At 43.0% G+C, this 12,462-nt stretch overlaps 1 protein-coding gene across 6 annotated transcripts in view; it reads left to right on the plus strand.

Annotated features, from left to right (window-relative positions):
• The window catches only part of SV2C (synaptic vesicle glycoprotein 2C), a 247,038-nt gene that overhangs the window by 126,241 nt on the left and 108,335 nt on the right, over positions 1-12,462 (plus strand). For all 6 annotated transcript variants that reach the window (XM_021084455.2, XM_021084457.2, XM_021084459.2 and 3 more), the window contains one exon: positions 7,317-7,468. In XM_021084455.2, the coding sequence (XP_020940114.1) occupies positions 7,317-7,468 (152 nt within the window). The remainder of the gene's footprint in view (positions 1-7,316; positions 7,469-12,462) is intronic.

Here is a 12,462-nt window from a genome sequence, read left to right on the forward strand (position 1 = left end):
GAGTTCCTCTTCTTTGCAGAACAGATACTGACTCACAGACATTGAAAAATTTATGGTCTCCGGAGGAGACAGTTTGGGGGGTGGGGGAATGTGCCTGGGATGTGGGATGGAAATCCTTTGAAATCAGATTATGATCATTATACAACTACAGATGTGATAAATTCATTTGAGTAATAAAAAAAAAAGAAAAGAAAAAAAGGAGTTCCTGTTGTGGCTCAGCAGAAACAAACTTGCCTGGTATCCAAGAGAATGCTGGTTTGATCCCTGGCCCCACTCAGTAGGTTAAGGATCCGGCGTTGCTGTGGTTGTGGCGCAGGCTGGCAGCTGCAGCTCCGATTTGACCTAACCTGGGAACTTCCATATGTCACAGGTGTGGCCCTAAAGAGCAAAAACAAAAAAACTATAGTCAATTTACAATGTCATGCCACTTTCTACTGTATAGAAAAGTGACTCAGTATATTTTTTAAATAATCAGGTTTATCATGGACTTGGAGAATAGACCTGTAGTTGCCAAGGGGGAGGGGAAGGGAGTGGGATGGACTGGGAATCTGGCATTAATAGATGCAAACTATTGCCTTTTGAGTGGATAAGGAATGAGATCCTGCTGTATAGCACTGGGAACTATATCTGTCACTTGTGATGGAGCATGATGGAGGATAATGTGAGAAAAACAATGTATGTATGTGTGTGTGACTGGGTCTCTTTGCTGTACAGTAGAAAACTGACAGAACACTCTAAACCAGCTCTAATGGAAAAAAACTAAAATCATTTAAAAAAATAATAAAAAAAAATAATCAGGTTTAAACTTGTGGCTTTGGAAATTGAAAGATTAAGCTACCTAACTATCCATTCCTTTCACATTACCATTGGGCTAGAAGATTCCCATTCCTAATTCTGTGATTGGTTCCGTTACCAGAAAGTGTTCTTCTCCAGTTTCTAGCCTGACTACTCGTAATAAACACATGCCTTCCAATCAATACAGCAATCTCATTTTCTGTGCCAAGCCAGCCCATTCAGAGACCACTTGATCTGTGTTCTTTCAGTTAAGACTCCGAGCAACCTCCTCTGTGATAGTCTTATTTGCTTCCATGAAAAGGAAATCACTGAGAAGTCCCTTTTTGGGTCTGCTACTTTAATTGTTTATTTCTGGGTCCACTTGAAAATATGGTGGGAGTTCCCTTTGTGGCTCAGCGGTTAATGATCCAGACTAGGATCCATGAGGATGTGGGTTTGATCCCTGGCCTTGCTCAGTGGTTAAGGATCTGGTGTTGCTGTGAGCTGCAGTGTAGGTTGCAGATGTGGCTCAGATTCCATGTTGCGGTGGCTGTGGTGTAGGCTGGCAGCTGACGCTCCAATTCAGCCCCTTGCCTGGGAACTTCCATAGGCCATGGGTGGGGCCCTAAAATAAAGTAAAATAACAAGGCAAAACAAAACTAAAAAACAACAACAAAAGACAGTATAGTGAATTGGTTCTGAATTGCTGCTGTCCAACTTGCCTGGCAGTTCAGTGTCTTCCTTTTTTGCTGATTCTGAGTGAGGATTAAGAGGACATGCTTCATGCCGGTTTTTTGTAATTGTGATTTCCTGGTATAGACTACACCATTCACTAGTCTTTTTATAAACCCGTGATGCTTGTCATAACAAAGCCACAGTCAGCTCCTGGTGGACTTTGCCCCCTGCTTATTATCTGTACAGAACACTTGACTTGACAGTAGTTACCCAGCTTCTTCCTTAACTGTGTTCTCACTTAATACCCCCGTTTCCAATGGGAAGGCAAGACTGAGGTACATGGTGAAATAAGTTAGAGTGAAATCCCTCTTTGTTACATGCTCGCTGGAGAATTAAAACAGAATCACTCAATAGAATCCCTCCTCAGGACAAGGAGTCGTAATTCTGTAATTTCCTCCCTAAGTGTCATACTTGGAGCCACTTTGAGTACGATTAGGCTTTTTGTCCGCAGCCTTCTTCTTTCACTGCCGAAGCCTAAACCTTTCCCCATGTTTGCCTCAAGAGCCAGCAAATGACGAGGTTGAGACAAACATCATCCACCACTGAGCCTCCATGGGGACTAGAGCAATGTGAGGTGTGGCTGTGAAACTTGCAGGCCTGGGACAGTCAGGCTGCCCAGTTTTTCAGTGAGGTTTGCACAGACAGTAATGTTTGGCATTGTCCTTCACCTGTATATGGAACTGAGTCAACTTATATGTCTCCCTGTCCCAGCTTTGGTCTATAAAGCTGATACAGTCTTTGCTGTATACGATATCTCATTCGTGAATTTATCTTAGACTCCCGAGGGAAATAGGTTCCACAGTATTTAATGTGATGCCTGGTATTGAGTATTGCAGAAAGTTTCACAGACCTTTTGAGGATGTATTGCATGTGTGCTCCTGCACAAGCACATCCACACTCATGCAGTGGGGTGGTGGAAGGGTCCCAACTTATTCTAATAATGTTGTTTGTTTGTTGTCTTTTTAGGGCCCCACCTCTGGCATATGGAGGTTCCCAGACTAGGGGTCAAATTGGAGCTGGAGCTGCTGGCCTACATACACCACAGCCACAGCAACGCGGGATCCGAGCCACATTTGCAACCTACACCACAGCTCATGACAATGCCGGATCCTTAACCCATCGAACTAGGCCAGGGATCGAACCTGTGTCCTTGTGGATGCTGGTCAGATTTGTTTCCAATGAGCCACGATGAGAACTCCTCTAGTAATTTTTTTAATACAGATTGTTTACTTTTTTATATTTCTATAATTACAGTTGTAAGAACCTAAAATTAGTATTACTTAGGGAATAACTCCTACTCTGAAATTCCAAACATCAACATTCTATTTCATTTGTGTCAATTATTTTGAATCTACCTAATCTTCCACTTGTAATAGAGTGTGGATTTCAATTACGATTCCCTCTGTGCCTCCTATTACCATGGATAATTAAGATTTGACCCTTTTGGAAAGCTAATGAAGTTGACTTAATATCCAATAGTGAGAAAAAATTTTTATAAACCATCCTGATCTGATTGCTCCATTTATGCAAGTACTCCATCAAAAATAACTTGAGCAAATTCCAACAGTACCTAACTGATCATTATGTAATGAACAATAAAAATATCTCCATGTTAACTGGATTTAGACATATGTTACCCATTAGGTAGTACAAAAGATAACTGTTTTATGCCTTATGTTCTGGATTTTGAATATAAAAGATCATATTTTCCATGTTAAATTCCTATTGCAAGAGTTTCTCCACCTCAGCAGTATTACTGTCTGGGGCTGGATAATTCTTTTATGTGCCTTGAATACTGTAGGAGTTTTAGCACTACACTTGGCCTCTACCTGCTTTATGCCAATGGCAGCCCCTGAGTTGTGACAACTAAAAATGTCTCCGGACATTGTCAAGTGTCTGCTGGGAGAAAGAGGAAGCAAAATCTGCCCTGTGTAACCACCACTGATACATGGGAATTTGGACACTGCCATTTAAATATTCTTCTCAATTCAGGTATTCTCAGAAATTATATCTTTGTACAATAAAACAAATAAGGAACCATATTAGCCCCTCGCACAAAATGGTGAGTTAAAATAGAAATGGGAAGCTTTTTTTTTTTTTTTTTGTCTTTTTAGAGCTGTACCTGTGGCATATCAAAGTTCCCAGGCTAAGGGTCAAATCGGAGCTACAGCTTCTGGCCTACACCACAGCCACAGCAAAGCAGGATCTGAGCCACGTCTGTCATGTACACCACAGCTCACAGCAATGGCAGATCCTTAACCCACTGAGCAAGGCCAGGGATCAAACCCACGTCCTCATAGATACTAGTAGGGTTCATACCACTGAGCCATGACAAGAACTCTGGGAAACTTTTAAAATATAAGATTGGTGGTGGAGGGTGACAACTGAGAATAGAGTAATTCAAGAACTCCTTGGGGACTCTCTTGCTATCAGACCTGCCATTCCAGCTCCCCCACCTTCTCAGATCACACTGCCCTAGGACGTATGATGTGTGTTTCCACTCACTGGAGAGGCTTAAGTCATCGGAGCCGAATACTTCATTAGGCTTGAAGCGCCGCCAGCTCTATCACCTAGAGTCTTTGTGAAATTCAGTTCTTCTGAGTAATCGCTTAGTGCATGCCCAGCGGACCCAAGAAAAGGGGTTTCGAAGATGAACACAATATGGTCCTCACCTTCCAAGAGCCTTGGGTCCGGGGTTAAGACCCTGTAAGCACTCTGATGGGGTATGAAATACTAGCAACAGTTAATATTACAGCATGTCATGTTTTTTCTTTGCTGGAAGGATGTCACAGTAAGATGAAGAGTAATGATTTCCCCAAAATAGATGATCAGCCCACAATGAGACATGTGAACACTTGGATTGTTTTTCAGGGCTCTGAGTCTGAAGGACTTTGCAAGGGATTTAAATAGACTCCCTCTCTCATCCTTCAGACTTGTTTATCCCTTGATTTTAGAGTTCCTGTGTCCACTTGCAAAACAAAACAAAACAAAAAAACAAAAATAAAAACAAACTTTAAAAAAGAGGCATTGATGGAGTTCCGTCGTGGCTCAGTGGTTAATGAATCCGACTAGGAACCATGAGGTTCGATCCCTGGCCTTGCTCGGTGGGTTAAGGATCCGGCGTTGCCGTGAACTGTGGTGTAGATTGCAGATGCTACTGTGGCTCTGGCATAGACTGGTAGCTACAGCTCCGATTCGACCCCTAGCCTGGGAACCTCCATATGCCATGGGAGCAGCCTAAGAAATGGCAAAAAGACAAAAAAAAAAAAAAAAAAAAAGGAGGCATTGAATCAAAACCAGCTAGATTGTTTCAAAGCCCTTAAAACTGGCAGTCTTTTATGCAACAGTGGTTTGTTTAAAACTAACGGGCAAGTCTGCAGTCCCTCTCGCTCTCTCTTGCCTTTTTAGCCACCCCTGCACAACATTCATCTTGGTTAAGAGCAGCCTGGCATATCCCAACACCCAACTGTGCCTTCATGAAGTGTGAGTTACAGCTCTTACGTATGGAATGGCCACATTCCTGAAGAAACATTCATTAGGGTGTGAAAAATCAGTAAAAACTGGGACTCTTTCTATGCATTGAGAATTAAAGGCACAGAGTAGGGACGTGGCACTTTATGGTGCAGAGAAACAGATTCTCCATATCAAATGACAGAAGGAGTAGCACTAAGTGATTTATCACACAGACGTTTTATTCCCATTAAAATTATGTGCAGCAATGAAACCATTTCATATCTGTTCGAGGCTTTGTTGAATTCTTAAATTCAACTAAGCTGTCAGTGCATGGTGTGAAGTCCTCAAGAAGCCAGACAGAGAGCTGTGTGGTTCGGTGCAGTGTGGTGTTGGGCCAGCTCTGCATGCCCCCCCATGTGCAGCTGCTTCTTGTTTGGGGGTCTGGTTGATAGACTGGGACCAGACTGGCTACCCCTCGTGTGATAGCCATGCTCTGCATCTGAAGTCATGTGGAGTCATATATCTAGGGATTTTAGGTCGAACTGTCACAGTCACAGCCTGGAGGAGCAGATATAAATGCTTTAAGTTAGTGATTTTTAAACTCTTTCAAGAGTAGCCCTCACTAAGAAGCACTGTGAAGTTCCCTTGTGGTGCAGCAGGTTAAGGATCTGTCATTCTCACTGCAGTGGCACGGGTCATGGCTGTGGCACAGGTTCCATCCCTGGCCTGGGAACTTTCACATGCCACGGGCACGACCAAAAAAAAAAAAGCACATTATGACTTATCATACATTATATATATAGTTATATATTAAACATATATATACTCATATGTGAATATGTATTATACATTACAAATATGTTTATTATGGAGACAGAAGTTTCATGAAATGTTATCTATCCTTATTACTTGAGTGTCACTCAAAAATTTTCACCTCTATTTCAGTTTTGAAAATGCCATTTAGAGCTCCTAAATTAATTTTGTTGCCTGGGGTTGAAAAACATGGTTCAAAGTGGTCTGCCCATATCCAGAAGCAGAAAACTACAGCATCGCTATAAGCAGGAGCAAACTTATGAAAATGACGCCATACATTGACCTGCCAGTGGATGCAGAGTGATATTATGAATCCTGTAGTTCATGCAATACATCTAGTTTGCTACAGATATGACCTTTCTCTTAATTGCACTTGCTAACATCACTGTCAATACTTCTTTATCGTATCAAAGGCTCTAAGGAAATCACTTATTGCTCAGTGGGTAAATACATGTGTTACTCCTTGACATCAAATTTACATGAAATGTCAGTAGCAATTTTCCTTACAGAAATTGAACATAAAGGAATTAGTACATATTTTTTAAATTGTATGACTCGATGTTGTCTTTACAACTTGCTTATATTGTTGCACATTTTTAAAAATGTTTAAGAATTCGCGTGTTGTTTGGAATGATAGTAATTTTTCCCCGTACTACCTCACCTTTTTAGGCAGTGGCTCTTAAAATTTGGGAGTCTAGACCGATTTGAAATTCTGATGAGATTTATGGCCTGTCTCCCTAGAATGAGCAAAACTTTGATTCTGTAGATTCTCATTTGAGAACCCTTAACCTGAGTAGAAGGCACTATTCATATCGTATATTCAGAGACCAGTCAGCATCTAGTATAATCACCCTAACTGGAAGGAAGCATTGGACTGTTGGAGTCTAAACCAGTAGCTCTTGATTTGACTCTCTCAGTACCCCTGTCCCATGTTCTCATTCAGCAGAATCTGCTGGATGGGGACCAGAGCCAGTCTAGAAAGCAACCATGGTGGTCCTGTGTTTATCAGCATATCAGCCACCTTAGGCTCCAGGACCAGTGCTGTGGGATTGCAGACAGCCCTCTAGAGGTGTTTAAACCTGTTTCTAAAGTCCACATTTCATGGACAGGGTGGGCATAATCATAGTGTCTTTTTAAAAATGTGTTAATGAACAAATTCCTTAGATTATGCCACATAGCATGATATTTTGATAAATATGTAGAATATTCATTTGATAAACATGTGGAATTTAGGTAGTAATTCCACCGTAAAGTCTGGGGAGATCTTAATGTAAGCTCTATTAAGCACATGAATAGGGCACCACTACCCCCTTTTGGTAAAGTAGCTTAATTGCAGGTTCAAGTGTATGGAGGGATAATAAGCTTATTTTAAACATAGAGTCTCTGTGAATAAAGTTAGTAAATGATGGGGAATATATATTCCTGATACACTAGGATATAAAGAGAACATGTGCAGTTAGAGCTTGCTCTGGCTCCACCCTTTGTATTTCACATTGGCCATGCAGGCTCTGATTTCATGTATCCTCTGTACCTCTTGGCAGGATTGGAGGAGCCATTCCCACTGTGTTCTCCTACTTTGCTGAAGTGCTGGCCCGAGAGAAGCGGGGGGAGCATCTGAGTTGGCTCTGCATGTTCTGGATGATCGGTGGCATCTACGCCTCTGCCATGGCCTGGGCCATCATCCCGCACTATGGTAAGAGACCAGTCTCTCACCAGCTGGGTGGTCACCTTGTATATTTCAGCCTCCACTCTTATCCATTTCCTCTCTCTTAAATGCTGATTTGAGAACAACACTATCATCATCATGTTTTTCCCTTTTGTCATGTCTAGGGTTTTTGCCTCCTGTATAGAGATTTGTATAAGGTAAGACTACCAATGATCCTTTAGGAATACTGTTGCATTTTGCTGTTTTTAAAGCCATCACTTTCATCTGTTGCCTTTGTGCTCTCAACTTTGGGGTCCTGGCATAAGTGGAGGTGAAAGGCTACACATATCACAATCAGCATATAAAGCCATGTGATTTACAGTTCTTGGGACTTTCGTGCATATGAGGCACACACAGGTGCCTTGATTTGTCTCCTCTGGGCTTTGTCCAAGGCTCAGCCCATGCCCTCATCACCTTTTCTGACAGATCAGAACTGGGATGGGAACATGGAAAACCCACCTTGTCAAGGACCATCAATTTGCAGAACTTAAGAGGTGATTCTACCATCTTTGCTGTGCAGACCTTTCTTGTTTCTCCTAAGCACTTAGTATTCCTGCCGCCTCAGAATACTTGATGGTTTCCTGTTTCTGAACAGTACTGTACCTCTCAGAAGCCACAGGCTCACAGTTGCTTCACCCAAAAACAATGAAATCCTGGGGCTAGGTCAACAGAATCTAGGAGAGGATGTGTTCTGGTTATGTGGTTACGTGGGTGGGGGTATTATAAGTGTGTGTGTGTGTGTGTGTGTGTGCATGAAAACAGGCTCAAGTTGACAAAATATGAATACTGCCCAAATTAAAACCATCATGACTTCAAAAACTCACTCTTTTTTTCTAGCTAAAATCTAATCAAGGAGTTTCCGTTATGGCTTAGTGGGTTAAAAACCCTACATAGTATCTGCAAGGATGTGAGATTCAATTCCTGGCCTCGCTCAGTGGGTTAAGGATCTGGCTTTGCCACAAGCTGCAGTATAGGCCACAGGTGTGGTCTGGATCTGGTATTGCCGTTGCTGTGGCATAGACCTGCAGCTGCAGCTCCAGTTTGACCCCTAGCCTGGGAACTTGCATATGCCACAGGTATGGCCCTTAAAAGACAAAAAAAAAAAAAAAAAAACTGATCAATCTAAAAATCAGATTTCAAAAATTCACTCTTTGCTCATTTTTTGTTTTTCCGCTTTTTTTTCCTCTTAAAGAACAAAATAACTTGTCCTTATAAAGCATAATTCTGTTAGGGAGCAACCCTTAAGTGAATTTAACTCATTGCTAAAATCAAAGACAAGATAGGGGTTCCCTGGTGGCCTAGCGGTTAAGGATCTGATGTTGTCACTGCAGCAGCTTGGGTCACTGCTATGGTGCAGGTTTGACCCCTGAACAGGGAACTTCCACATGCCATGGGTTTAGCCCCCCAAAAAAATCAAAGATAGGGCAGAATTCAGTTTTCAGATGCCTTGTGATTTATTTTACATTCTGAACTACAAAATTCATATTGTCACACTCTTAATAAACCTAAAAATTTATATGCAAACCAAAATTGTATTTTATAAAAAAAAACAAACAAATAAACCATGAAAGACATAAGAACTTGTTACTGGGCCTGGGAGAACCTATCTTTGCCAAGTAAACATTTGAATGTGATGAGTTTCTCATCTTTAGACTCTTGGGTCACTTTTGGGCCTCATACAGGCAGTTACTCATCTACCGTGAGGCTTGTCTTTTGCCACCATCTGAGGAATTAAAGGGAGATTCTCCTCCTTCGTCTGGGACCTGAGGATGTCAGCCACCTACAGAACCTCCCACCGCCCCCACCCTCCATGGTGGCATCTAACTCCCACCCCTCTCAGTTCACTTTCCAAATGGAAAAATCACTTAGCCACCACATAAGGAATTGCCTCTTTGGAAACAAAAGAGATGCCTGGGCAGAGTCCAGCTGTACCCAGAATTGCCTCCAGAGCCACCACTAGTCCCTTTGCAGCCTTTGTGCAAATGAAAATCAGGTGCCTCGTCCAGGTGGAAGACAAATGCAGCCCCACCCGCTGTCTTTGCCCATCACTCATGCAGGGCACAACCTGGCCGCTTTACTCAGCAGCTGGATTCCTTCAGAGGCCAGAGTGTCTCAGCCTCTGGTGACAGCACAGCTCCTTGGCTTCCAGCTTGATTGCTCTCCCCTTCCTGGCCTTCCCTTCCCATCATATCTCAGAATTTCTCCTGTTGGCCTCCCTAAACTTATAACTCAGGCTAGCCTCTGTGGTCTCTGCCTTTCCACCAGGCCTGAACATGATTGCTTTTCGTTTTGCTTCTGTTCCTGGACTCCTGCCTTCCCCACATACCTGCCCTTGAACTGCAGGGAGCCCTATGGAGGGCTCCAGGCTTTGTCTCTCCTTGCCAACCATCAGTCAGTGGCCAGCCCACAAAAAACTAGTATGAACTCCATCTTTATTTCTCCCAAGCACTCATAAGGTATTCTTATTTAGAACAGAAAGGGCCACCTAAACCATATGTAGGCAGAAAGAGGGAGGTTGTGAATCATAAACAATGTATGAAAATTTATAAAGATAATCTCAGTACAACAAAATTAAATGTATCTGAGGCTGAGGTGAATTTATATATATGAATTTATATAACAACTTGGTTAAGAAATCAGTAACAAAAATCTAAAACCTTTACTGAAGGCTTCCCATGGCCCAAAGTGTGGCAAAAACAGAAAATGACTGCTATTAATCCTGTCTGTGTATTAGAATCAACAGGGGAGATTTTTAAAATACCCTTGTCGAGTTCATTATTAGATTCCTGCAACTTGCAGAGTTTTAATTTTTTCAGACTCAAAGAGTTTAATTTTAAAAGTCCTGTGCTGGCGTTCCCATCGTGGTGCAGCAGAAATGAATCTGACTAGGAACCATGAAATTGCAGGTTCAATCCCTGGCCTCGATCTGTGGGTTAAGGATCCGGCATTGCCATGAGCTGTGGTGTAGGTTGCAGATGAGGCTCGGGTCTGGCATTGCTGTGGCTGTGGCGTAGGCCAGCAGCTACAGCTCCAATTTGACCCCTAGACTGGGAACCTCCATGTGCCGTGCATGCGGCCCTAAAAAAAAGACAACCCCCCCAAAAAAGTCCTGTGCTGAGGCTAATAGGGGATGATGATGTTCAGTATCTTGATGGGGAGGGGGGTGAGTTTCAAGAGTATTCATTCATAAAAATTTATTAAGCTGGGTGCTCAAGATTTTTGTATGTTGCCATATAGAGGTGACACTTTTCACGTGCCGATTTTTATTTTTTTGCTTTTTAGGACCGCACCCATGGCATATGGAGGTTCCCAAGCTAGTGGTCTAATCAGAGCTATAGCTGGGGACCTACACCACAGCCTCAGCAACACCAGATCTGAGCTGCATCTGCGACCTACACCACAGCTCACGGCAGTGCCAGATCCTTAACCTACTGAGCGAGGCCAGGGGTTGAACCCACAATCTCGTGGTTCCTAGTCAGATTCATTTCTGCTGCGCCACGACGGGAACACCTCACATGTACTTTTTAATAGACATTTACCACTTCCCCCACCCCCTGAAAATACCTGTGCTTGGATCCTACCCCAGATCAGCTGAATCAGATACTCTGGTCTGGGGACTTAGTGTAGATAATTTTTAAAGCCCCCAGGTGGTTCTCATGTGCAGCCAGGATTGAGGTTCATCAGCTCCGTATCTCTCCCAGTGGGTGATCATGGGAGCCTCTGGGACTTCATCATGTATGTACATGCAGCTGTGAATGAGAGCACAAAGCAAGCTTGACCCAGTTCAGTCAGTGTTTGAGTTTTAATATGTTGTTTTCATCCAGGCCCTTGTGTTCATCCAGTTGGGAATTTCACTTAAAAAGTAACTTTGAGGGAGTTCCTGTCATGGCTCAGTGGTTAATGAATCCGACTAGGAACCATGAGGTTGCAGGTTCGATCCCTGGCCTCACTCAGTGGGTTAAGGATCCAGCGTTGCTGTGAGCTGTGGTGTAGGTCGCAGATGTGGCTCAGATCTGGCGTTGCTGTGGCTCTGGCATAGGCCAGTGGCTACAGCTCCTATTAGACCCCTATCCTGGGAACCTCCATATGCTGCAGGTGCGGCCCTAGGAAAGGCAAAAAGACAAAAAAAAAAAAAAAAAAAAAAAGTAACTTTGAGGAGTTCCCGTCATGGCACATCGGAAACAAATCCAACTAGGAACCATGAGGTTGCGGGTTCAGTCCCTGGCCTCATTCAGTGGGTTATGGATCCAGCATTGCCGTGAACTGTGGTGTAGGTCACAGATGTGGCTCGGGTCCCGAGTTGTTGTAACTGTGGCATAGGCTGGCAGCAACAGCTCCCATTAGATCCCTAGCCTAGGAACCTCCATATGCCGCAGGTGTGACTCTAAAAAAAAGACAAAAGACAAAAAAAGAAAAAAAAAGAAAAAGTAACTTTTACATGTAGGTATCTCTTCTTTCCTGTGACACTTCTTTTTTCTTTGCTTGAAAAGAGTTCCCTGGTGGCTCAGCAGGTTAAGGATCTGGCATTGTCTCTGCTGTGGCACGAGTTTGATCCCTAGCCTGATACGCCACAGGTGTGGCCAAAAAAAAAAAAAGACAAAGGGTTAAAAGTCCATCCACTTTCTCTACAGCCTTTGAAAAAAATAAGGTTTCTTTTATTCCCTCTGAAATTCTCAAGGTATAAATGACTCCACAGCCCACAGAAATAACAAGAGCATGCAGGTCCTTGCCCCTGCATCCTGTTTTATTCAGGAGACCTCTAAGCACTGCCACCGGTACAGTCTATTGAATTTTCACCCAACAGAGAAGGAATTCAGGGCATAATAAAGTGACTCAGAGCCAGGTACTGGCCCTTCTCACACTGATAATAGCATTTTCTCTGGAGGGAAAGAATCAATAAGCTCCATCCACATGAAAAGGATGTCAAGGGATAAATGGTACGTACATCAAGTCGTGGGGAACGCAGGTGCTGCTGTGTTTCT

Source organism: Sus scrofa, chromosome 2 (genome assembly GCF_054392235.1).
Source record: "Sus scrofa isolate SSC_HxYL_T2T_F1_AM1 chromosome 2, Sscrofa_HxYL_maternal_Yorkshire_Landrace_v2.0, whole genome shotgun sequence".
Taxonomy (NCBI): domain Eukaryota; kingdom Metazoa; phylum Chordata; class Mammalia; order Artiodactyla; family Suidae; genus Sus; species Sus scrofa.